The sequence below is a fragment of the Perognathus longimembris genome, chromosome 20 (assembly GCF_023159225.1).
Source record: "Perognathus longimembris pacificus isolate PPM17 chromosome 20, ASM2315922v1, whole genome shotgun sequence".
NCBI lineage: Eukaryota > Metazoa > Chordata > Mammalia > Rodentia > Heteromyidae > Perognathus > Perognathus longimembris.
Genome location: NC_063180.1, coordinates 32,078,095 through 32,105,127, shown reverse-complemented (window position 1 = coordinate 32,105,127; position 27,033 = coordinate 32,078,095). Strand labels below are relative to the sequence as shown.

Sequence of the window (27,033 nt, the reverse complement as noted above, 5' to 3'; positions counted from 1 at the left end):
TGGGTGGCGATCGTGAGGATGTCCAATCTGGGGTCTAGAGGCCCACGTTCAAGGTCTCACTCCAACAAGGCCTTTCAGGGGCCCAGAGTCCTGTCTCATAAAATGCAGAGGCAACACCTGCCGTCCATGAGCCTTGCCATGAGAAATCTAAGAATATGTTAGTGAAAAACATATCTGATAGCATTGTAAAATGATCTTTTTTTTAAACACTTCATTATTATAAATGTTCATCTTATTACTAATTTCCTGCAGATCACAAACCCACATTCTGTGAAGAGATGAGATTCTAGCTGGGTACCTGTGGCTACACGGGAGGCTGAAAACATGAGGATCATGCTTCAAAGCCAGGCCAGGCCAGACCAAAAAAAAAAGCATGAAAGACCCTCTTTCTCAGCCCGTCACTGAGGACAGTATGGCATGTCTGCCGTGATCGGGAGGATTGTGGTTCCAGGGCATGCAGCAAGCCGGACAAGCTGCAAGGTTCCATCTCAGTGGAGGGGCACTTGGACATGGAAGCAGAATTAGGCAGAGGAATTAGGCAGGTCAGGGTCCAGGTGAGTGTTCTGCACAAAGTGAGATACCATCTCCCAAAGACAATAACCAGCAAAAATAAGTAAATGAAGCTAGGGGTACAGTTCGGCCAAAAACACTCGCCTGGCAAGCTTAAGGCCCTGAGTCCAAACTCCAGTACTGCCTCCCCTCCCCCCGCCCCACACAGCCTTGTGATTCCGCCTTCTGAAACAGACCGAGCTCAGAAAGAGCAGCAGAACCCAAACAACAGTGGTTTGCTCCCATCAAAGAAAATACGGAACGCTCTGTGTCTGCATCGCCCAACCCAAGCAGCCCCTTTCAGGAGGTTTCCCGGACCTCAGGTTCCGGGGCTCAGCGCTTGTCCCCACCCAACCGTAGCCACTATTTCACCACACAGACAACCTTTCACGCCAACTTACAATTCCCGAAGACTCAGCGTCTGGAAGAGCTGCCAGGAGAGCGTGGTGAGCCGGTTACTGGACAGGTTTCTGCAAGAATTGACAAGGAAAAAGGAGAAGTTACAAGCCAGAGCTGACATCCGTCGATGTTGGTGGGTCATCCCAGCAACTCAGGGGGCTGAGATGTGAGGATCACGGTTCAAAACCAGCCTAGGTAGGAAAAAAAAAAATCCATGAGACTCTTATCTCCAATTAACCAACAAAAAACCCAAAGTGGCTCAATTGGTGGAGTGCTAGCTTTGAGTCAGAAAGCTAAGGGACAGTGCCCGTAGTACAAGGCCCAGAATCAGCACAAAAATAGTGACGATGATGATGAAGATAATGATGATGAAGAAGAAGCTCTTGGAAATGAACTTGGTCATCTCCCCCATCTCCTCCCTCCGTTGATCTTTTTCCTCCACGCCATTCTACTAAAGGCGCATCTGCTAATCATTGTGCCTACAGATCAGTTTGGAAAAGGATTCTGAAGCCTCTGAAAGGACAAGGTTGCAGAAATTTTTTTTAAAAGTTAAATTTAAAAAAGCAACTCGGTTATTCTCCCACATCCTCTCCCCTGGTAATAATACAAGCTCCGGAAGGGGTGAAGGGGTGCTGAAGAAGAGGAAGACAGCCTTCACTAGAGGAGGGCAACCCTCAGGCCTGAGAGCTAGCTGTTCCTTCACACTCACAGGGGGGCCAGAAGACAGCGCACGTCACCCCCACGCACACTCCTCCCAGCCCCACCCCTCCCCGCCACGCGCCACGCGTGACCCTCAGTGAGATCAAGACATCGGCCTTTTGTTCTCAGCTCTGTCCTCCTAATGGCTCTTTAATTGTCTTCATCAGGACGCAGTGGAAGGAAGCAGCCATTAGTCTTCTGAATAAAAGTAGAAACGCGCCCACGGTTATTACTTTGGCAGGCAAAACAAACAGTTTCTGATGTGCTGACAACCCTTAAAGGCAGCAGTTAAGAGATGCGGAGCAGAAAGTGATGCCCAGGACCCCGAAATGCTCATCTCCCAGCCCTGACTCCACGGAGGTAACATCTCTATCCACACACACAAGCACGTCTACACGTGTACAAAGGAGCCAGGTAGCAAATGCAAACACTGCCTCCTCCTGCTTGTGTACACACACACACACACACACACACACGTATGTGTACATACATGTATACCTACGTTGAGATGACTTCTCCTGAGTCGAATCCAGGCCACAGTGAGGAGCTAGAAGGTGAATCAGTTACGAAGTCGCTCTAGAACCCTCTATTTGACTTACAAATGAAGTAGCACAAGGGAGTATAAAAGCGCTACTATACAGAAGGGCCCGGAGAAGAACCTTCTGAAAAGCTCACTTGAGACCTGAGACAAGGAAAAAAGGGGAAGAAGTTGCAATCCAGGAAGGAGTGTGGAACGGAACGCAAAGTCTGAGAGGAAACAAAGGGCGAGGAAGGAGGAGGCTAACCAGGAAGAGAGGAGGTGGGGGACCAGGGGACAAGGCCGCCGGACCACACTCGCCGGGCTGACCTGCAGAGACTGGACGACTGTGTTTCAAGGAACAGTGAAAACCTGGGGTGGTTGTGGGTGGGGAAGTGACATAAATGAATTCCTATTTCTTTTTTTAAATCACGAAGTTGGCAGATGGCTTAAGCTGCTGCTTTTCTTTCCAAGGAGCATCGCGGAGCAATGAATTCATGGTCAGCTTCAGAGGTGGTGGTGGTGGGACTGCCATAACGGATGGGAAAAGGAGAGTCTGCCAAGGATCGCAGTGAGACCGTGAGCTTCCCCCTCCAGAGCGTCAAGCAGGAGGTGTCTAACGCCAGGAAGCCGTTCGCGTGTTGGATGGACTCAGCTGGGGCTCGGGGAGGGTTGGGAGTATGCTCAGTTCCCAGGAGTACAGACACAAGAACAACCCAAGGGCATGGCCATGGGCTCTCCGCCAGCCTGAGCCAGCTCAGCCTCTGAAGGCCCGGGGTGCCTGTCAGGGAAGTAGCCCAAGTGCATGGCTCCTGGGGTTACATCTCCTGTCTTCCCCGGATGGCTCCACCTCTACCCTGCCTACACGGCTGAGACACCCAGCATAACAGCACATGCTGAGGAAAAACCAACCCCAGAAGACTGCCGGAATTATTCCCACGAACTCCTGCCCTTCCCCACCCACAGGAAGGGAAGAAGGGACGAAAGGAGAGCCTCCGTGGAACCACTGTGTCCGGGCCCAGGTCCCCACAGCAGCCGACCGATCTGCTTGGAGGGGGTGAGTCAGGAGTAAGGTCACACCTGGCATCCTAGCTACTGGGGGGGGAGGGCTGAGATCTAAAGATATCAGTTCAAAGCCAGCCGCCAGAATATCCATGAGACTCATCTCCAATAAACTTCTCAGATAAGGCCAGAAGTGGCAATGTGGCTCAAGGGGTAGAACGCTCGCCTTGAGCACAAAGAGGCTCAGCGTCAGCACCTAGGACCTGAGTGCAAGCCCCAGGAATAGACAGGCAAAAATAAAAGAGAAGTCAGTCAGGGGGCCTAGTCCACATCCCCAAGGCCACTGCCCCTACCTAGTGGACAGCCTAAGACTGGGAAGTCGGAACTTGTGGCAGACAAGGGCAGGTCTCAGGAGCATGCTTCTGAGTCTCCCCTGCTGTTGGCCTGTAAGATATTTCAGTAAAACTCAGTGTTCAAGCCATCCAGGTAGATCTCCCTCCCTTCTTCCCTCCCTCCCTCCCGCTCTCCCTCCCTCTCTCATTCCTTCTTCCCGCTCTTGTCTGCTCTCTGTAAGATTCCACGAGCGTTTCCAGCAGAACTGGGAGATGGCCTGCAGCCTCTGCCTTTAGCCCAGGAGCCCACACCAGTGCCCCCTGGAAGAGAACCCAAAGCGTGGGCCTGCAGGGACCTAGCGGCCAGAAGCCCCCAGGCCCACTGGGTCTTGGGGGAGTGGCTGGCGTGGGGGCGGGGGGCGATGGGGCAGGAGCCTCCCAGGGGCAGGAGCAGCCTTGTTCCTCTGAGGGAGGAACGGGCAAGCAGGCAGCCCCCCAGCCCAGAGCAGGCAGCCATCAATGCCCTCTCCGAAAGGTCACCCCTTGATACATCAGGCAGAAATGTCAAGAGAAAATTGGATTCTGAGAGAGGGAAAATAACAGGCATTGTAGGCAAATAAAGACGAAGAAATAGCCTCATCTCCTCCCTGTGACAAGGAGGAGGAGGAGGGCGGGGGAGGGGGGCTGGGGGCACTCAGGGCACGGTCGGTGGGCATGGCTATCTGGGGGCGCACCTCCCACCCACCCACCACGACCCACACTGAGAGGAGAAGTTCCCTGGGGATCTCCCAGCTCCCTTGTCCAAAGGCAGTGACTCCAGCGTTCACACTCTCCGCCGCACGCTTGGATACGCCACACCTCGGGGGCCGGGTCGCACCTACTGCGCAGGTCCAGGGAGCGGTGCAGAGTGAATGAGAGAAGCCACTCAGTCCCAGGGCGGGGCACACCCAGAAAAGACACCAAGACACGCCAGGCCCCCAGAGCACCCTCCTGTTGCAGGAGGGAGAGAAACGCCGAGCCCCGGGGTTTTGCATCTAGCTGGCACCTCACCTGCATTCATCCATCACCACCCGTTATTGATGAGCCAGTTCCCTCGCCCATCAGATGAGAGTTTAATTAAGAGCCACCCTGCCTCCGAGCCTTTCCCCCCTCCACAACCGCAAGCCCTCCTTCTGGACCGTCCCCCACGTGGATCTGTGATTACCTTCCCCTGCCTTTCGCCTGGGTCAAGGGCCAGCATCCAAGCGGCCTGACCAATGATAATCAATCTGATGAGCAAAGATTTTACCAGATAACGCACTAAACACTCCCCCCCGCCCGTGCCAAGCTCTCCCCCACACATACACACACACCCTGCCCTCTATCTCTCATTAGAGACTGCCAGACAAAGTGACTTAATTTGGCTCTAAACAACTGCGTGTCTCATAACCAGGCCCTGTGGCACAGAAGTGACCAGTGAAGACGATGATGATGATGATTATGATGATGATGATGATGGTGGTGGTGGTAAAACCACTGGGTATTCTGGGTGCAAGGAGCCAGACACCAACATGTGGGCAAACTGCAAGCCTGGAGGACCGACAAGGGTGGAGAGAGCCAGTCCTGCACTGACCACTGGTGGACAGAGATCCGCCCCAGCTACTCCTCTTCTCCGTGGGGAAAGCAGTCCCAGCACTCCCTGAGGAAGGCACCCAGCTCCAGAAGGGCTGCAGCCCCCTCAGTGGGGAGGGCATGCCTAACCCCCACCCCCCGCCCAACCACCCCTCCTGTCCTCCCACAGTTCAGCACAAGGGGCCCATGGGTCCTACCGCCAAGAAAACCCAGGCCCTAAACACACGAACTACATCTTCAGGGAGCTGACCCCTGAGGAGTGTGCTGGGCTGGGCTCACCTCCCCAGGTGAGCACCACACCAGGCGGCTCTTCCTGTAGGAGTCCCCGGACTCCCTTAGGCTCTGGAGGGCACGCCTTCTGAGATCCCTATACCCTAGGCACACCCATCACTGATCACAGGCTCAACAGAGAACCCCTCCCAGGGCCCTAGGCTGCCTAGAACAAGGCAAATCTCCACAGTAGGCCGCCTGTGTAAGAGCCTTCCTTAAGATCCCACATCTCTTCAGCTACCCATCCCTTAAAAGAGATCACTGTGTCTTTATCTTAATCCATTCTGGAGGTGGTAATAAAACATCATATCAGTAGATGGCTTATGGAAAGAGAGAGATCAACTTCCGTGCCTTCTTGGGAAGCCTGAGATCAAGAGGCGGGCAGCCAGGGTCTTATGCAGGCTGTCCCCACTGAAAGCTAACCTCGAAGCACAGGCAGGGCAGGGGCTCTCCTGGGCTTCTTTTAGAAGGAATATTGTCCCGTTCTACAGGTGGGAGCAGCCCAAACCAAACAGCCGTCCCTTCCTTGAATTAAACTGAGGAACAGAGAGAGGAAAGGAAGAAAGGAGAGGCACAGAAAAGAGAAGGAAGACAGAAAGGGAAGGAGAGAAAGAGAAAAAGAGAAGGGAGGGACAGAGAGAAAAGGGAAAGGGAAGGAGGGAGGGAGGGAAGAGAAGGAAAGGGAGGGAAGGGAAGAAATAAGGGAGAGAGTGGAAGTAAGCGGAGAAGAGAAACGAGGGTGGAAAAGAATAAGGGAAGGAAGGGGTAGGGAAGGAAGAAGAGAGGGAGGTAGGTATGGAAGGACAGAACGAGAGGACAGAAGGAGGAAAGAGAAAGGGAAGGAGAAGGAAATAGGGAGAGAGGGATGAAAAGATAGAAGGAGGGAAGATAAAGGGAGGGAAGAGAAAGGAACAGAAGGAGGGAATGAAGGAAGAAAGGAAGGGCCAAGAACCCTGTGGGCCTAGGACTGTCACGGGGACCTGCTGCCAGCCCCCAGGAGACTCCACCCCCACCCCCACCCCAGTCAGAGCCCAGTGCCCATAACAAGGATGCATGGGTTGCAGCCCAACCCTCCTCTTGAAGGCCAAGACATATTTTTCTACATCATTGATATATTTGCTTTTCCCTCAATTAAATTGCTGTAAAAGGGGGTGGGGGTTAAAGCCATTTGAGCCATTTTTATTCAGCTAAATTACACTGGATGGCTCATTTAATGAACTTTAATGAAGCCAAAATGCTTTCTCTAATCAGATCTCGAGTGACGTGAGTGGTGTCTTGACCTGAGATCAGGAGACTGGAAGCAGTTTTCCCACAGGCCTGGGGCTGGGTAGGGCCAGAGGTTCCCAGGGTGATTTCCTGGGAATCCAAGTCTATAGTACATTCATGGGTGAAGGGGGGGAAAAAATCATAATGCTGGAGGAACATGATACTGCAGAAAGTCTCTGGGTCCTCACTACAAGAAAAGGGTCTGCCTTATGGAGTCTCTCAAATTTATCTGGGCCACAGAACTTTTCCCGACGATGCAGCATCTGAGAAAAACATCACATCCGAATGAGAAGTGATGACTGGGGGTTCCGGGCTCAGCAAGCTCTCCAGCCCGAGGGCCGGCCGTTCCAACTAGCAGTACACGTGGCATTTATGGCCGTGTTATCAGCATTAACAAGAGTCCCCGAAAATCCCCAGGATCTGTGAAGAGGTTCATTTCCCAACACGAGGAACTCTATAGAGGTGATGAAGGGTACAGACTGTGCATGAGGCAAAATTACCCTGACTTATTTTGTGGCCCCCAAGTTGACCACCAAGGTCCTTAAAAGTGGAGCAGCAAAGCAGAGAGCGATGGGGGGGGGGGGGGAGGACAACCAAGAATGGTGGGCACATGGCTGGCTTTGTAAATAGGAGTATGAGCCAAGGGGTATATCATGGCCTCTAGATGTTGAAACTGCCAGAACAGGTTCCGCCCAGAGCGTCCAGAAAGGCGCCCCATCTTGTCGGCACCTTGATTTTAGCCCCGGGAGACTCCATTGGTAGACGGCTAAACAACAGATGTTTAAGGTAAGAAATCCACGTTGGCTTGCATCACAAATCACAGGCTCGTTTGTGATGACGGCAATGGGAAACTAATACAGTGCACCTCGGTGTCAGCAGTGACGCCAAAAACATTTACAGATAAAGCAGGGCGACCTCTCTGGTCTCGACTAGCATTGTGGGTTTTTTTGTTTTGTTTTGTCTTTTCTGAGACAGGGTGTCACTAGGTAGCCCAGGCTTTCCTAGAGCTTGTGAGCCCTAGTTGGATCTACTTCGACCCTCATGGTGCTGGGATCACAGACCTGAGCCACGACACCCATCCAGACTGGCCCTTTTCAACAGAAATGGGGTATGACACCTGCCCTGGAGCAGAAGCTGGAGAAGCACCACCGATCTTTGCAGAAGGTGGCCTCCCTCCACTTAAAGGCCCATTTCTAGTCACTGTCAAAGGCTAATAAATAAATACGCGGGCCCAGACAGTGAGGAGGGAATTCACCTGTTGTTAAACTTATGAAACAGTTCCCAAAGCAATATGGAAAACCCATTTGAATAAGACAACGAGCAGGGGAGGGAGTGCTGGCCAATGCCCTCCTGCCTGCCACAGCCCCCCCCAAACCCCCCCCCCCTTCGGGACAGCCTGAAGGCCCTGCCCTCACCCTGCATCTGGGCACGCATTCGCCACGCCCAAGGCCACCACCAGGCTTTTGAGACCACATTGCGCCCTCCCTCACACCGCCAGCTTGGCATCAGATCCTAGACGCCCATGAACTTGACAGACGCAGAGGGGCTGCTGCTGGACGGGCAAGGGAAAGACAGGCGCACAGCAACGAGCCGGCCACAGTCCAGGCCTACTGAGCGGCCGCTGCCCCGGCTACCCAACGAGAGGCTCCCTTGAGGCCCCAGAGTACGCCAGGAAACGGAGACCTTGGCTCAGCGCCTGATCTGACATCCTAGATGCCTGGAGCAGAAGCAGCCACCAGGGTCAAAGGCTCTCGGAGGGCAGATGACGCTGGCTCTGCACACAGCTGCCTGAGGACATCGGAGGCCTTTGAACCAGGGCCTCCCAGGCTTTCCTGTCCTTGTGGTTTCCCCAGCCAGCTCCCTGGTTTCAAACGCCACAGCTGGACCCTGTCTATCTGGCTTCCAACAAAGCCTAGGAGGACACTAGGTGGCTACTGATGACAGGAGAAGTCCTTCCCCACCAGGGCCCGGAAACCCAGCCGTGGGGTCACATGAGGAACAAGGTAGCAGATCCATTTCTTAGCACTGAGCCCAGGGACAACAGACATGGCGGGACAGCCCAGTCTACACGTGCGACAGAGGAGCTGGGGGATGCCACACTGCCAGGCTGCTCCGTGCCTGCCGACGGTGCCTTTCAAAGAAATTCCAGGCTCCTTGGCTTGTCTCGAGCCCTCCGGGTGAGGCTGGAGTCCGCTCACGGGTGACAACCACCAAGTCACGACCAGAGAAAGTCACCGAACCTCCCTTCTCAGCTTCCTGAGCTCAGAAAGTCACCGCAGAACCAGTCAGAAGATGGAGACGGAGACCGCACGGAGCCGGAACCCCCAGGCAGGGCTGTTGTGAGCGTGGGACTACTGGAAGTGATCATGACTCCCAATCAAGGGCCGGCCTTGGAATGAAGGGCTCGCCAAACAGGACAATGACAAGCCTAGCGGTTTTCACGTCATCATGTCGACTGAGCACATTTACACTGAGCTGGCATCCTGAGCGCCATTTGCGTGGTAGAAGGCAGATTTTCACAAACTCAAGGGCAAGAAAACACCCAGAAGCTCACTCAGTGACTTAAACTCAACCGACGATAGCAGGACTGCCGTGAGAAGCGCACGAGGGAATGGAAAATCTTCTGCAATTTCTTTTGGTTTGGGTTTGGGTTTTTTATCTTAATTTACTTCCCCAGGCACTGGTGGCTCACACCTGTGATCCTAGCTACTGAGGAGGCTGAGATCTGAAGACCACGGTTCAAAGCTAGCCAGGCCAGAAACGTCCGTGAGACCTTACCTCTTTGATAAACATCTCAGGATAGTTAAGTAGTCTTCATTTCATGTTTAGTCAAAACCACATGCAACAACGCATCTGCGAATGAGGTAGGCTTGCTATCCTGACATTCTCCTCATCCTCCTCTTCCTCCTCCACTGCCAGGCCAGGACCCATGCCCTTAAGTAGGCCTCACGGCCCCAGGGACTTCTGAGGTCCTGGTCTCTGCAACAGGGTACTGGTGTCCAGTTTCTTACCACATCCTCTCCTAACACGGTGGACAACCTCCGCCCGGGCCCTGGATAGGCTCGGGGCAGATGGGGCGTCCTGGAGCCTGGCTGCAGGAGGGGTGGGGGCACCCCCTCCCTGACTGCCCCTCCATCTGGCAGCGGCCACCCTTTCCCTATGGTGGCTTCAAGCTGGGGACCTGCCCTCATTCTGGATCTGAGGGGATTCTCCTCCAGAAGCACTGCTTCCGGCTCCAGCTCTCCCCTCAAGCTGCCATGAAATCCCGGGCCACCACTTGAGAACGTAGCAAAATGGAACCCAGATAAGGAGCTGGCCAGGCCAGCACCGCAGCTCTACCCCTCCCCCTCCCCCCAAACACTTGCCAAGTGGTGCCCCGGGAAATAGGAAATTCTAAGTCAGACCCCATCACGACAACCCCAGCTGTTAACAAACCAAGACCTAGGGCTTTCTGGAAGGTTCCATCCTGGTTGAGCCACACTCTGGAATAATATAAATTCACAGCTGCCTGGTGGTGCCAAGAGAGGCCTCGCTCGCTCATCTGTCTGAAGCTGAGACTCCAAATCTCTACCACGTTGGGTGTTGAGAATCAAATCAATCACACAGGCGCCCGCCCCACCCAGCGCCTGTCACGTGACGCTACTCCTGCCAGCAGGGATCCATAAAGAAAAGAAGCTGATGAGAGAACACCTCCCGATCCAACTGTGAAGGCAGAGATGGGGTTATCTATGGAGCAGAGTGGGAGGATGGAAGGGGGAGGGACTCCCCCAAAGTTCCCAAATCCTTGAGGGGGGGGGGAAGAATAACAACCAGGAATCACAAAACAAGAAAACTCACAGCAGACAAGGAACGCACTCGGCAGACACTGCTAAATGGTTTCCAATTAATTAACTGATTACATGATAGGAACAGAAGGGGATTCGAAAGAGCGCTGTTGACCTTTAAGAATAATTAATATCATCAGGATAGCAAACCCATCCAAGGAAAATAATGAGGAACATTTTTCATATTGCATTCAAAAATCCTGGATGGGAAGGCAGATGGGTCCTCACTAAGCAGAGCCCAGATTCCTCCTCCTCCTCTGGCTTCTGATCTCATATTTTTCCCCCAGCTCCCACCCAGCCTCTTCCTCCCCATACTAAGACTTCCGGGAAGATGGGGGGAGTCATAGATCACCCACCTTTACACACAGCACTTGCTACCTTGGCCAGTATGGAGGTTGCTCTGTTGGTCAAGACCAATTCAAAAAAAGAAGCTGGGCCAGGTACTAGTGGCACACCATGCCTGTCATCCTAGCTACTCAGGAGGCTGAGATCTGAGCAACATGGCTCGAAGATAGCCCGGGGCGGAAAAGTCCATGAGACTCTCATCTCTAATAAACTACTCAGAGAAAGCTGAAAGCAGAGCTGTGGCTCAAGTGGTAGAGTGCTATCCTTGAGCACAAAGAGGCACAGATGCTCACCTCCCCCTGCCATTCTCCCCACCAGCCCTAATGGATCACTTGACAGATCCACAAATAAGCAGTCTGTAGGAGCTTGGGGATTAAAGGTCCTTCTGTCTTAGTCAACATTCCAGCCTTAACATTCCAGAAATGTCTTTCTAAACTGACTTAGAATGAGAGCACTTGTCCTAGACAGCCTTGCTGGATACCCTGGCTCCTCCCAGAATATCCAGAAACATCCTCCTCCTCTCCCTGATACGCCCCTCCTCGTAAGCATCCTCTCCAGACTCCTGGCTTCCCCCACACGCATTCCCATAGTACTCTGTCCATCCCCTTAGCTAGGTGCTTGTCATCATCCAAGAGTCTAGGCAAAGCACCCTAACAACATAGACCCAGCTACTCTCACTACACGATCCCCCCCCCCCCCCCGCAGCCTGGTAATGTCCCAGGGTACATGATCAGGGCTCATCCTGCTGGATGAACCCAAGCATACATGGAAGTCCTGTTGGGGGGGAGGGGGGGAAGAGGTACACACACCCTCCACTCTTCTCCAAAGAGCTCCAGGGGAAAAGATTCCCCCATTCAGTTAAGTGCTGATTACATCTGTCCCCACCCATGCCTAGCAGGTGCCCCTGCCCTGCCCTGCTCTCCATCTTTCTAGTCCTGAGAAAGGGAGGGTCACAGGGTATTGGAGAAAGACCACCAGTAGATTCCACAGGCTCTGGAAAACAATCCTCAGAACTGGGGGCGACTCAAAAAAAAAAAAAACCCAGCCATGCCCTGGTCCTCACCCCTCGCTCCCCAGTTCTTATCATCTTTACCAAACTCTCCCATCTCAGCTCAGACTCAGTGTCTACAGACTTCAAGATCAGACTGCTGCCCTTCCTCCCCAGAGCCCATGTAGCTTTGTGTCCACGGAAATTCTCCCCGGTCCCCACCATCTCCAACTTGGTTGCTGAAGTCCTGCCCTCCCTCCTCACCCTCCCTGCCTGCCTGTGACAGCCCTGGTCTCTCCTCCAAGCAAGGGAAGGCCCTGGGAAGAGCCCCGGGGCCCTTGCCACTCACCCTGCCCCTTCTCGGTTCCCTTCCCAATGTCAGCTGCAAACCTCTCCTCTCCTCTTAATTACACTTCTCTGCTCCCTCCCTGCCAGTGGCCTTATGACTCGGGGGTTTTAATTTATTCACCAAACAGTGTCATTACACCAGGGCTTTGTATAATTTATAGCCAGCAGAGTCTTTTGGCCTCTGTCACCCAATTCTGCAAAACGTTTGGGGAAAAACAGTGTTCAGTCCCATCTCTCCCGAGGAGACCAGCCTGGCACTGGCAGTGTAAGGGAGACATCAGATAAGAACCCTCATCTCCTCCTGGGTGTTTGCCTCATCAACCAACCCCTGATTGCACTCGGACACATTCTGGAGAGGCTGTTTCGTCACCTTCCCCCAGGCTTGAGAGTAAATAGACACTGAGTTGGGGGGGAGGGGGGAGGAAGGGGGTGGTTTCTATAGAGACAAAGATAGGAAGGAAAAGAGAATCTAAAAGGAGTGCAGGAGTCAAGGGCCTGGCCAGGGGCTGAGCCTCCATACTGAGATGTGCAAACTGCAGTTCTTCACGCCAAGCAGAAGGAAGGAAATTTGCCCCTTAATCACAACCACTGTCAAATACAAGCATGCGGATACATTCCCCTGAACAGTTTAACTTCCGCAGGCCTTCACTGAACAAGATGCCCAACACAAATGATTCTTCCTTTCTCTCGATCTTTCTTCGTTCTTTCCTCCTGCTTCCTCTCTCTCTCTCTCTCTCTCTCTCTCTCTCTCTCTCACTGGGGTCTGAATTGGCCTCCCCCCACCCCCCGCCCCGACCTGTCTGGTTTGAACTCTAAGCCTTATAGGAAGCGTCTCCTCCTTGAGCCCCCAGCCCTACCCTAGCCTGATTCTCTCTAACACCAGCACAGCTATGGCTGACCTCTACTTCATTTAAAACCTTGCGCTTCGAATGTGCAAGACAATTAAATAACTCACTGATTGTTTTCCTTGCTATGGGGACTTTTCCATAGTTATTACCCATAGTCAGGTGAGCAAACTGAAGAAAACCGGAACACAGAAATAATTTCCTAAGAAATCAAAATAATGAGCGCTTATTGAGCGCTTGCTGGAGGCTAATGATCGTCATCGGTCCTACAGATCACTCGACTGGGTCTCCCTGGGAGCGGTTCATGGCCCATGTTATTCTGAAGATGCGGTTGCCTGTGGTAGATAAAAGAATCCCTGGCTTAGAGGTCAGGTAGGCAGTTCAAGGTCATGAAGCTGGCAAGGACTTCCTGGTGTCCAGTTCCCAAGTCTGCACCCTGAGTGTCCCATTAAATACCATGGGCCGAGCCCAGCCTTGATACCTCCATTCTTCCCACTCCCCCAGGAAGAGCAATGCTGAGGCGCCCGCGCACTCTGTGTGTGTGTGTATGTGTGTGTGTGTGTCCCCACACACATGCCCCAGTCGGAAGCCATTGGCATCTCAGGATGGGGACTCCCTTTTGGGAAAACCTTCCAAGACTGAAAAGAGCCAGTCGTCTCGAAAGGCAAAGCCACCCGCATGACCCCTGGCCAGCTCTGCCCCGCTGCTGCCCGTGAGATGTCACTCAAGTCCACCTGCTCCACCCACTGGGACCCATTCCAGCTCACAGCCCTTCAGCGTCCCGTGAGCTAGGCAGGTCCTCCGTCCCGTGCACAGTCACGGTCCACTCTGGACAGGGCCTGGATGGGGAGGGACTCCTCATCCCGCACTCATGTAGGCCTGTACCGACCAGGCGGGCCGGCACACAGGGCCGGCCACCGCCCACCACGCATGCTCAGCAGTTCGCATGAGCCATGATGGCAGCGCTGACCTAAGGCCGCAGGCCAGTCAGCAGCATGTGTGACGGAGCTAGAGGAGAGACACTGGGGAGGACAGGGCCCAGGGCTTCTCCCCGGGGTCAGCTGTTCATTCAGAGCTTCACCATCCCAGGATGGACCGCAAGGCTCCCTGGGATCTGGCCATGGTGCTGAATCCCCTGGTGCATATGAAAACTGAGAGGTGGGAAGGCAACGAATAGTAATAGTGATTTCCCAGTTCCCCTGCAGGGGGGGGGGGGTGGCGGGAGGGGGAGAGAGGGAGGGAGGGAGGGAAGGAGGGAGGGAGGGAGGGAGGAAGGGAGGGAGGGAGGGAGGGAGGGAGGGAGGGAGGGAGGGAAGGAGGGAGGGAGGGAGGGACTTCAAATATTCTTCTCTACAAGAGTGCCAGCCTCCTGATCACGCTTACAGAGGTAAGCCAACCTGTGCCTCCATTACACGGGAAAGAACGTGAGTTCTGGAGCAGACATCTACAGAGAGAAATCCATCCTGGCCAGTGGTGAAGCCAAGGGCAACTGGCATCCCCTTTCCAAGCGCCCGAGTCCTCGTGTGTGAAACGGGACGGAGTTGGGCTACTCCAGCAGGATTGTGGGCGCCAGAGTGCTGACACAGGGCTCAACACAGCTCAGATTTCCCCTCTCTCTTCCTTTGTCCCTTAGCTTTGTTCCCTACACATGTGCACTCACACTCTCTCTCTCACACACACACACTATCCATTCTCTTTCTACAGTCTACAGCAAATACCCTTTCAAGAACAAGTTTATGTACCATGACCTTCCTGACTCCTTACCCCCCAAAAGCTAAGAACCGCTCCGCTTGGTACCATCAGAGGCAGCCAACCAATGACAACATTTCTCTTAGATATCACTAACCTAAGAAAACTCATTCTGCCTTCCCGACTAAACATTCAGCCCACCCCACCCATGGAACCTGTGTGGTTATCCCACTGCAACCCCCCTATTTTCTCCCCTCCCTAAGACCCAGTGCTGTCATAGGAAGACATTTCCAAAGCTTCTGGCTTCCAGCCTTTGACCAAGCCCTACCCTATACTGTCTACATGGTCACCCAGTACAGATTCAAGCCAAACGGTTCTCGTCATGCTTTCAAACTACTTTCTAATTACTTGCCGCCAATGATGCCACTTCCACAATGTCACCAACAAAGCCATCATATAGGTTTTTCAGGTCCTAGGAGAGGACATTCCAAGAGAGAGCGAGGGCATAGGTTGAGTGTTGAAAGGACAACAATGCACAAGGAACGGGTCTCCAGGTGTTGAGAGTGGCTTAGGGAATGGCCCAGGGTAGCAGAAATGCCACTGAGCTTGGAACCTGAGGCCTGGGACCCAGTTCCCACTGCACCAGGCCGTACCACGTGACTTGGGACCATCCATTCCCTTGGGTTCCTCACCGATGAAAAGGGGGAGGCAGCAAGAGCCTCTTCATCTTAGCACTGAGAAGGAAATGAGGCGTTGCTTTTCAGATGTGGTTTATGAAGCATTGTAGCCTGCTGATTACCGCCGCCTATTGCTCAGGGAATCGGCCGTTGTGTGGAAGAGAAAATATGCCAATGAGACCCTCAGAATGGCAAGCCATACTCTGCGTTCCCCCGGCCCAGTTCCCAAGTGAATGTGATCATTCACTGCACCCCTGCTTAAGAGAGGTCAGAAAAGTCCAGGCTATGCATGATGGCTCATGCCTCTAATCTCAAATAGTTAGGAGGTATTTGGAAGGATTGTGGTTCGAGGCTAGTGCAGACAAAAAAAAAATGCTAGTAAAGACCAATTCAACAAACAAGCCAGGAATAGCAGCTCATTACCATAACCCTAGCCACAAAGGAAGCAACAGGTAGGAGGAACGAAGTCTGAGTAAAGTCCTGGGCAAAAGCTAAACCTTATCTGACAAATAATGCAAAGGCCAAAAGGGCTGGAAGTGTAGTTCATGCTCAAGTCATTGTCAAGATCCAGAGAGAGAGAGAGAGAGAGACTGTGATCCCAGAACAATGGCAGTAAGAAACTCCCTAAAATTCTGATACATGGTGTGATCTTGAGCTAGAGAAAAGAAAGGAAGGGGCCCAAATGCCAGGTCTGTGAACACATGAACTTCTCCTCTGAGCTGCCAAGCCAGCCTGGGCAGAGAAGGGTTACAACACCAGCCTCGAGACTGATGACTTGACCAAGGTCACAGCCACGCCAGGAACTGGTGTCCATTTCTCAGGGACTTACAAGCGAGGGAGGGAGGAGGCAGGAGGCAGGACGAGCCAGGTCTCACAAAGTAGCTCACTACCCCCTCCCTGCCCACCATCTCTGAGCATCCAGTGTGGGCATCGTAGGCTGCCTAGCAATCACCCAATGGTTTTCCCGAGGATGGCTCTGGGCCAAGAGAAAGATCTGCACCGGTGGCGGGGGGGGTGGGGGGGGGTGAGGAGGAGATAAGAAAAACACAGGGAAGAACAGAAAGAGAGAGAGAGAGAGAGAGCAAAGCTGCTGGGGCTCGGGGTTGGGGAATGCAATTATTAATATTCTAAATGGAGTTCTGACTGCTTAAGCTTTATTTAAGAACATGCCTGACTGTATAATTACAAGGGCTTAATTTGTTTTCTTTTCTGCACAATAAATAAGGAGCCACACGGTTGTTCTTTGCAAACATCACCCTTCCCAGTGTCGGCAGAAGTCCCTGAACTGCAGAGAGAGACAGACAGACAGACAGACAGAGAGACAGAGAGACAGAGAGAGAGACCTGGAACAAGGGGAGAGAGCCCTACTGGGCTCACTAGCTGCCCACAGGGGCCTGAGGGCCTTAGCGGCCCTTCTACCCTGAAGATATTGGGGTGAAACCTTTCCCCTTCAGCTCCTCTGTGGGGAATGAGAGCGTGCTGACAGGAAAGTCAAGTTCAATTGATGTAGGGAGGTCAGGTCTAGCCGCCGCCATATTGGCCACATGATGAATGGTAGGCAGAGTTTGGCATCTTGTCTTCCCTCTCTGGAAGGTGAAGCCACCAACCTCCCTCACCCCAGGGGATGAGCATGCCTGACTCCCTGGAGGCCGGGGTGGACACTTGGCTGATAGGTTACCAAACCTATCAGTCCACTGCCTGGGATTGGGGACCTTCCTGTGACCCTGCCCCCTCACCTGAGTCTATTTAGGCCTGGAACAGCCCAGGGACCATGACGCCAGGCCATACCACATGTCTCCATGTTCGCATCCGGTGTCCTGGCTCCTGGCTCAGCTCCAGTCATCATGGCAGCCCACTGCAGCTCTCCATCAGAGCTGAACTGGTTGGTTCATAGTGTTTTTGTCCTTTCTTTCCTCTCTGGCCTGTTTCCTAACTGTGCTAAGGGTACTTGGGAGGGAGGGAGGGAGGGAGGGAGGGAGGGAGGGAGGGAGGAAAGGAGAGAGGGAAGAAGGAAGGGAGGGGAGGGAGGGAGGAAAAGCAGGAGCCCTGGGGATACCTGTATATGGGAGAGACAGGGGCTTTGCAAGGAGGTGCTGGGACATCCCCTCTGGAAGGACCCCCCCGAGGCCTGAGATACTACTCTCAGGTGATTTCGGAGTACACTTGGGAAGACCGCCACTGGCAGCCAGAGATGATACCAACCAAGGACAGTGTACGCATGACTGCGTGTCCCTCCAACCCACATAAGTTATGATGGCTGGCTGACCTAGAAGTTCACCTATGGAGAACAGAACCTCCTCAGGCCCAAGAGGTGAAAGAACTAACCCGAGAAGAGAGGGAGAAACCCAGGAGAAAGAGAATCAAGACTGCTTGGCATGCTAAGGAACGACAGAAATTAATGATAACCTCCAAAGTAACCAAGGCACTTAATTCATTTTCACAATCTGTCCTTAACAAGAAAAATGGACAAAGGAGATAAGGACAAATGGGGAGTCGTGTAGCCCTGGGGGAGAAGGAGCATAAGAAAATAAAATCCACTGAGGATAATCAAGACTGGAATTTATAAACACTCTGTGAAATCCCCGAGGCTAGGAAACGTACCAGCCACAAGCCAGAATGTTTACTCAGCGTTAGAGCGAGTTTTTAAACCTTAAAAGTTGGCAGGGTTAGGAGAAAACTGAAAGTTCATATCCAGCAAATCCTAGAGAACTAAATCACTTGAAACCCGGAAGAGAAAGAAATGATCAAGAAGGACTTGAGTCTCCCAGGACGGCAGGAGTCCTGACGAGAGACACAAACGGATGAGAAAAGAAAAAAAAAAAAAAAAAAAACCCCACTGAGGAAGCATGGCATTTGCCTCGCTGGGGAATGAGGAGTAATTCCTTCACGGGCCCCCGGGAGAGGCAATTGCCCGGTCCACTAATGGTGTCAGCGGACTGGGAATTGACTGTCTTTGGAGAAGGAAGATCTAATGTGTGGAGGCTGAGAAACGCCACTGGCAAAGCTGCCGCTTGGTGAATTCTGCAATACAAAAAGATAAAAACAAAACCATTTGCTCTGAGGTCAGGACCGGGCCATGTGTAGCAATGCCTTAGTTTTGCAGGTAGAGAATGGAGACCACAGGGGTCCAGCGGGCCACGGCACAATGCAGAGGAGGAGCCGGAGGAACCGGCAAGGTGTGGTCACACACACACACACACACACACACACACACACACACGCGTGTGGGTGGACATCAAGGTCAGCATCTTCCCTCCTGGTCACCACCCAAATAGCTCCGACACCGCATCCCAACTGGAGCTTTCCAAATCATTAGATCTGTGACAAACCTATTCCGCTGACAGATGGCTCCATTTCCAAATCCTATTCTCCTGACAATTCTTTCGGAGCTTACCTGATGGCCCGGCTCGATGGCCTGGAACCACGCGAGCATGGGCCTACAACAGCTCCGGGAGGGAGTCAAAGTGGAAGGCACCGGCGACATAGCCGCTGGGCCCCGAGAGGGCTTGCCCACCAACACAAACCCACACCCCTCCTCCAGCCAGGCTCCACCATCTGCTACCTTCTCCCCTTGGCCAGCTCCTCTCTGACCCACACAGCCTTCTAGCCGCTCCCGCACGGCCTCATCCCGCAAGGCCCTGGTGGACGTCAGCTGTCAGTAAAGCCTGGCAAGGGCGCCAGTCTCCGCACCAGTAACTCACTTGCTCACCATTGACTCACAGACGCATTTAAAGTAGCAGAGCTGCAAAGCCATCCCAGAAAGAGCAGCCCTCTCCCCAGTATGCAGAGACAGGCACCTAGGTAGAGCACCAAGAACACAGCAAGCATCTGTGGTAGAGCTGACTCCATCTTGATTAGGGAAACATGGTAGGAAATGTTGGGGGGAATAGAGCTGACTCCACCTTGATTATTAGGTCAACCTGACCCCAAAATGCTGCTTCTGTAAATGGCTTGCTGGTTTGTTGCTTACTCTACCCCTGCATCAAGCTCCTACATCTGGGCTATGCTTTTACCTTTATAAACCCTGCTAACTGAAGGGTCGGGGCTCTCAATCCAGATCCGCTGTATCGGTGATGATTGTGAGTCCAAGCTTGAGCTTGCAATAAAGACTCGTGCGTTTGCATCGGAATAGGCTCCTTGGTGGTTTTTGGGGACCCCAAATCTGGGCATAGCACATCCTACACCAGGCTTTTCTTTTGCTCAGGGTGCTTTGCTTGCTTGTTTTGGGGGTACTGAGGAATGAACTCGGGGCCTCAAACTTGCAAGGCGGGTGCTCTACTAAGAGAGCCAGGACTCCAGTTTTGGGGTTGTTGTGTTTGTTTGGTTTTTTTGGGGGGGATTGTTGCTTTTTGTCAGTTGTGGGGCTTGAACTCAGAGCCTGGGCACTGTCCCTGAGCTATTTTGCTCAAGGCCAGCCAGCGCTCAACCACTTTGAGCCATAGCTCTACTTGCACATTTTTTGAGTGCTTAATTGAAGATAAGAGTCCTACGGCTTCTCACCAAGATCCTCAGATCTCAGCTTCCTGAGTAGCTAGGATTATGGGTGTGAACCAATCTGTGCCCAGCCCTTTTTTTTTTTTTTTTTTTTTTTGGCATGAGTTATTTTCTCTAGTAACAAACTATAGAAATGATCCCTGAAAGGAAAGTCTTTGCATGGGTTATTTTCTACGGAGCATCTTGCTTTTATGCCTTTCCTTATGACTCTGGGGGTGAAGGGCATGAAACACTGTGCCTGCTCAGCCCTCAGTTGACATGGCGGCGGAGGGAGCTCTTAGGTCCACGTTGGCCCCTCAACCGTGATCTTCTCATCTGTATCTTCCAAGTAACTTGGATTACAGGCTCTTCCTTCTTGTTTTGCTTTGCTTTTCAGCCACAATGAAAGCTCCCTTCTCCCTCCCGCTACACACCCGCAGGTCAGCTGTGGCATGGCTGGCGTCATCTTCCCAGAAAGACGCGGGCTAATGGGAAAGCTTCCATCCATACCCTGATGCCCTGGGCCCTGCGGCAGAGGAAGAGAGACCTGACCTGACGACTGCCCTCACACAGAGCCTGGAACCACTTCTACCCAGCGGGAACACGTGTGTGTGTGTGTGTGTGTGTGTGTGTGTGTGTGTGTGTGATTCATCCATGTTCAGTGTGCAAGTCAAACGACTTTTTTGTCATCAGTGACCAGGTTTAGAATAGTAGGAAGTTTACATGTCCCAAAGAAACGCCCCCCCTCGCCCAATACATCTAACCTCTCTTCATCACAGTGGGAACGAGAAACTCTGAAGGCATTCTGTATGCGAGAATGTGGTGTCGTATAATTTATGGCACCTGGAATAGTAAAATTTTTTGGTTTTATTTTTTGAGACAAGGTCTCATTCTGTAGCCAAGATTCACCTTCAACTTGCGATCCTCTCGCCTTAGCCTCTCTAGTGCAGTGATTGTAGGCATGTGCCACCAGGCTTGGCTGAAAGGCGCTGAATGGATGCTTTCTCTGTATGTATTTATTCACTTGCATACCAAGAAGGTGAGTGACATAATGTCACCTTAAAAAAAATCATAATAACCACTAACATTTGGGGTTAGACATTTTACCCAATTCTTTACATGCCTTAACCCACTGAATCTTTGTCATAATTACACCACCCCCACTTTCCCAACGAAGAGATTATGACACAAATAGATACAACAGACGGCGGAAGTAGCTGGCCCATGATGTTCAACTGGGTCTAACAACAGAGCCAGAATTTAAACTCAGTCCACACAGTTCAAGAGCATACAACTCTGAAATGCTCAGAGAACTAAGCAAACTAGGGATGAGGCTTGGGTAGAGGCAACAGTTCAAACACTGCGTTCAGGGCAAAGCACCGGGCAGGCAGAGCTGTCTGAGAAGCAGCAGCTCAGCAATGAGTGTAGCCTGTGTTGTACATCTTTGCATAACACTTCCGGAGAGTGTGGTTATGATACAATTCTGCACCATTGATAGTTATACACTCTGGGTTTTGTTTCATACATACATAGGTATATACATATGTATGAATATAAATACATATATAATATGTATATCTACATATATATGTAATACAAATAGAATTAATTACATTTAGTGGAATATAAATGAATATAAACATACATTAAGTGTATACAATATATCTCACATATATATATGCATACATACCACAGAGCATCACTCTGCATTACTTGCATGAAGATGGGCAAAAATGGAGATCATGGTAGATTAGCCAAAGCCCCAAAAGCTAAGTGTGGCATGTTTTTGCTTATTTGTGAAATCTAGACCTAAAATGACGATGATGGTAATAACATAACATTGGGACAAGAATATAAAAGGGAAGGGGAAATGAACTGACACTGAGAAACATCACGTGTGTGTGTGTGCGTGGCACACACATGTGTGTGTAGACAAGACAGTCTACGGATGTGGCGACCCATGAGGAGAGAAGATACCCACAGTCTCTCATACAGGCACTCTGTGACAAAACGTCTGCAAGCACCATCTTAAGTAAGGCTCGGAACAAACCCAAGAAGTGGGAGGAGCTCTTACATTCCCTTCAAAATCCACAGGAGCTCAGCAGCTCGCCTGAGATCAACCAACAGGGTCTGTGAACCCATGACTTGAACCCTGGTGTCTCTGTCCTCAGAGCCCATGTACATCGCTGGCGGCCACAGCCCGCACACAGTACAGAGATGAACAGAGATGGGACAAGTGTGCGGGTCGCCCATCCTACTGAGATGTGACTGAGCGCAGAGGTGAGGAGCGGGGAGAAAGGTCGGTATGTACTGTCCTGCTATCTAGACCTCTTCCTGGGATCCAGATGCAGGCAGTATTTCAAGGGAAAGGGCGTCCAGCGACTTACAGCGCATAATAAACTACACTCATCTCACCTGGCTGTCACCCCTCCACCTCAGGAGATATGAACTGCTCTCACAGCGTCCCAGAAGGGTGGGGACTCTTCTCCTACCCACTTCCCATTGCTGGCTTTCTCTCCTCAGCAACATAACAGACTTGACATGATCCTACCTAGATCAGGACATTTTCCACCTTACCACACGCCCATACCTGGCAGCTGGCGGCTGCCCCACCCCCACTGACAATCTAGCATGTGTTTGCTTACACACCAGAGTGAGGGAGAGCTCAGTCTGACATCCTGAGCCTTTGAGAAAAGAGCAAGTAACTGAACACAAGAGATCTCACCACAACCAACTCCGAGGGATTAAATAAATTCTTTTGGCTTGCTGGAATCTTACATTAAATATTCTTGGAAATAAGTAGGCCATGGGCTAATGCTAAGAGATCTTTCATAATAAAGACATTCCATTTGTAATGTAACTGTTGTGATAGGATTTGACCTAAATAGGAAAAGAAACTAAACAGGGCTCTCTCAAGCTGAGCTGTCTGAGGATGGCTGGTTGCTGAATCTCCAGGGGAAAAAAAATAACAGCTCTCTAATAAAAATTTAAAGACATCCCCCCCCCCTCTAACCCACAACCCCTCCACTAAGAAGTTCTTGACTATGAAAAAGAGAGGGATGGGAATGCTCCTAAGATGTCACATGAACTTCAGAGTTGGGGAGATCAGTCTACCGGTTGACCATTTCGCCACCTCACAGGCTGACGATGGGAGATGCATGACTTCTGAGCCTCACCATTCTTTGCCCATAAAATGGGTACAGAGCAGCCCTCACTGAAGTTACTACGAGCTGCATGAAGGCTCCGGGCCTACGCCTTGACATACAGTAAGCTCTCCATCAGTGTTAGCCTTCCCCCCTCCCCTCTGGAGGCCACTGTGTCTAATACAATGTTCCAGACATCTTAGTTTTGTTTCCTTTTACTTGCTTGGTTGGGGGGGGGGGGGGGAGAGAAGGCCTGGTAGAAAGATCCTCGTAAGGAGAAACCAGAGGATTTAGGCACAATCCTACTCCCGGTAAAAATAAAGTCCCCCTCCCCCTGGCCACTTCCCCAGGATAGCTAGGAGCCCTCGGGGAGCTCGTGTGTGGAATGGTGTGTGAAGCGGGGGTGGGGGGGTGCCCCTGATGGTATAGAAATAGGCTGGAAGCTCGTCGGTGGCCATGGTTGAGGTCTTCAGTGACACGAACAGCATTGACGGAGGAGCTACGTGGAATCTACAGCAAGAGAGACCAAACGTAGGAAGACCAGAGGTGTCGGTCAGGGTTTAAGCTTCCATAGTCATGGAGGAAAGACTGGAAATTGACAGAGGGAGACTGAGTGACAGAGAGAGGGACTGCTCTGCAGAACAGAAATCCAGCGTCCTCAGAATAGAGCCGGCAGGGACACCTCGTCCCTCCTCCATGGCTGTCTTGTGACCCCCCTCCCCCAACACCTGCCACAGAAGTGATTACTAGCAGTATTAGCAGCTGTCTGTTCCTGAAGTTAATTCGCAGGGCACTTGGCTGAGTGCTGGCTGGGCACCTGGCATCTAACCCTTCCCAACCCCGGGCCTAGAACAGATATGGGCAACGCGCACCCGGTCCACATCCGTGGACAGCCATTCCCAACGGTTATCTGGGAAGTCTGGATAATGTCTGAAGATCCTCAGTCCAACTGTGAAGGCCAAGGATCTCCTGTCGAAAAGGACTTTCTGGAAGTACATTCATCAGTATTTGATTTTTTTTTCACATCCGGCCAATGACAAAGAGAAGGGAAGCCATCAGAAGGACACAGTCACACATAAACCTTGAAGTAGGGTCCAGATGACCCATCTCCAGGCTCCTTCAGAGCAAACAACTTGGTCATAACATCCTTGGATCCTTTTCCTGCCTGGGGAAGAGTCCCACTGACCGGTGGTAGGGGTAGTTTGTGGGTGGATAGCTCAACCAATCTGAATCCAATATTCTGCAGAGGGGAGGAGAAACGATTTCTCAGCCATAGGCCAGGGAAGGAGGGAGGGGGAGAGGGAGAGAAAGAGGGGGAGGGGGAAAGAGAGAGAGAGAGAGAGAGAGAGAGTGTGCACCAGCCGCCAAGCCAGGGCTCAGCAGTTAATGCTGGAGTAAGTGATCATCCCGTGATTTCTCAGCTGGGCCTGCAGACTTGTCAGTGCGTTTAGAAGACAAAAATAGAAGGCCCTGCGAGGCAGCCGTGAAACCTGGCCCATTTGCCAGCAGAAAAATGTCCCAGAGCTGCCAGGAAATTCACTCGGTCAGGATTCGAGGGGGTTGTATCTTCATAAATGGGAAGAGCTAATAAGTAAAACCCCACGGAGGAAGCCAGAAGTGTGGGCCTCGTGCTGCAGACTCCGCCCTGCAAACCGTCTGCCTGGGTGCAGGCAGATCTCCTCACATCAAGCCAGGCGGCAGCAGCTGGGGCCCAAACTGGGGATGGGTGGACTATGAGGACCCAAGCCTCTAAGGCCTTAACGCCACCCACCTCCCCCCCAAACCACAGCAGGTGCTTTAGAAAGAGCCATGAGGATGTTCAGAAAAACCAGGGCCAAGGACAGGAGCGGGCGCCCCGGTATCATTGGGCTGTCCCTCTGTGCCCAATGCTGACCAGCCTCACAGTCACCACCAGTGCCCTGCAGGGCCCAAATCATCCCTAAAGAAATGAAAGATGGAGAGAGAGAGAGAGAGAGAGAGAGAGAGAGAGAGAGAGAGAGAGAGAGAGAGAGAGAGAGAGAGAGAGAGAGAGAGATCTCAAGGAGAAACAAAATCTGAATATACACTGAGATGCTCATAGTCCAAGATGTACTCCGGCTCCCCTTCCTGTGGTCCTCAGAAACCGGGTACATGTGCCCTGTGGCCCCTTTCCTCTCCTGAGAGACCCGGGTGGACCAGGTCCCACGGGGCCCTGAGGCAGGAGCGCCCTGCTCCCTCGCACAAAGGTGTCCCTCCCCCTACAAAAGGGTGCGTGCCACCGTGGCGCTATGCGACCCACAGAGCCCTGGTGCTCAGCCATGCCACTGAAGGGCTTTGGTTCTTAGCTGCCAGCCTTTAACATATCGCAGGATCTTCACTGGATCTCCAGATCCTCTTGGAAAAAAAAGAAAAAGACCAGCAACTCTGGCAACAGCAGGCCCCACCCCCTCTTGGCGGCAGCAAGCTGGAACGGCTCACCAGTGGCACCTTCAGAGGGAACACGGGGTCCCGGGCCTCCCCTGTCCGCACCTGGCCTGCGGCAGGCAGGTGGCTTTATGACCTGTGGAGCAGTCACTATGAAGAGAGGAGGTTTCTCAGATGTCAGAAGCCCCTTTTCCCTTGGGAAGGTTTACAACGGAACGCAAATCCCCAATAAAATAAACACCTGGAACATCTGGTCCCGGCCACAGCGGTGGCTGCGAAGGAGTCACTCCAGGAGACGCTCGCCGCAGAGGCTACACCGGGCACGAGACAAGAGCGGAGTTAGACAGAGGATAGGCAGGGGCCGTGGAGCCCGCTGGCTCCTTGAAGAAAGCAAAGTGAGGCAGAGGCGGCAGCCATAACTGGTAAACAAATACTTAAGTTCTGTGTGCTTGGGGAAAGACACAGAGGCACCGGGGTAAGGTTAAGACTCCCAAAAAGAGAGACTACACACACACACATACACACACACACACACACACACACATACACACATACACACACACACACACACACACACCGCTACCATCCTCTAGGTCCTCCTATAAAGGAAAAGGTCCGGGCCCCACAGTCTTTCCACATTTCCCCCTCACCCCAGCTGCGTGCTGTAGAGTCTCTGCTCTTGGGGAACACAACCATTGGACATTCAAGAGGCCACTGTCCTTGGGTAATAAAACAAAACAACAACCGACCACATCAAAGGGATACTGGGGTCCGGCATCGCCCTGATGTCTCACTAGCTGCTTCCTGCGCTCCAGAAAGCCGCAGTCTTCCCAGCCTACACGGGGGTCTACAGACACAGAGCGAGGCTAGGAGAGCAAGCATCACGCTGTTGTCATCTGTGCCCCTGAGGCCCAGCGGATGCCCAGAGAAATCATCCCACCAATGAGACACAGCAGGGAGGGCAGAGGGCATAAGGGAGGCACCAGAACCCTGTGACCGTGGACACGTCCCCAAAGAAAGCTCTGTGGCCTTATACAGGTGTGTCCGCTTCTCTGAGCTCTTCTCCGGAGAGCCCAGGATCGACTTAGATACAACTCTTGGTCTGAAGTGTCACATTCACATCATGTACAAAGGGAATTTCTTTCACTTATACTTCCATAAAACTGCAAATGTCCTCATGAAAATCATCCTCACTTAGGAGGGGTCAGGAAATCATTATCTCCTTTCAACCCTGGTCCGAGACGTTTCCTTCTGATGAGAGGTGGATCAGCAAATCGAAAGCCTGCTTTTGAGAAGCAAACGTGGAAGTCCAATAACACCAAGGGTCCCGCCCAAGGGCACCGAGTGGCGAACCCCGCAGGTCCCCAGCTTCACCGCCAGGCCCCGTCTCCTGAGCCCAGCTCCACCCACCGCCCAAAGCCCAGCTCTACTCACATGTAGTGCAAGTGCGGGTTCTTGGCGAAGGCTCTGGGCTGGATGCTCCGGAGACCTGAATTCTTGATGGTCCTGGGCAGAGGGAAAGAAGGTCAGTGGGGAGGTCACAGAAGGGAAGGTGGGGGCGGGGAGGCAAGGCCTCCATCCCACCCATACTGAATATCTCACCCACCAGCCCTGGGTGGCACAACGGGGGGACTCAGGAAGAGATGTATGAGC

At 52.4% G+C, this 27,033-nt stretch overlaps 1 protein-coding gene across 4 annotated transcripts in view; it reads right to left on the bottom strand.

The window, feature by feature from the left end:
- Ntrk3 (neurotrophic receptor tyrosine kinase 3) overlaps positions 1-27,033 on the bottom strand; it is a 235,323-nt gene that overhangs the window by 169,539 nt on the left and 38,751 nt on the right. For all 4 annotated transcript variants that reach the window (XM_048329451.1, XM_048329452.1, XM_048329453.1 and 1 more), the window contains exons 3-4: positions 26,815-26,886; positions 951-1,019 (exon numbers count right to left, since the gene is read on the bottom strand). In XM_048329451.1, coding sequence (XP_048185408.1) covers positions 951-1,019; positions 26,815-26,886 — 141 coding nt within the window. The remainder of the gene's footprint in view (positions 1-950; positions 1,020-26,814; positions 26,887-27,033) is intronic.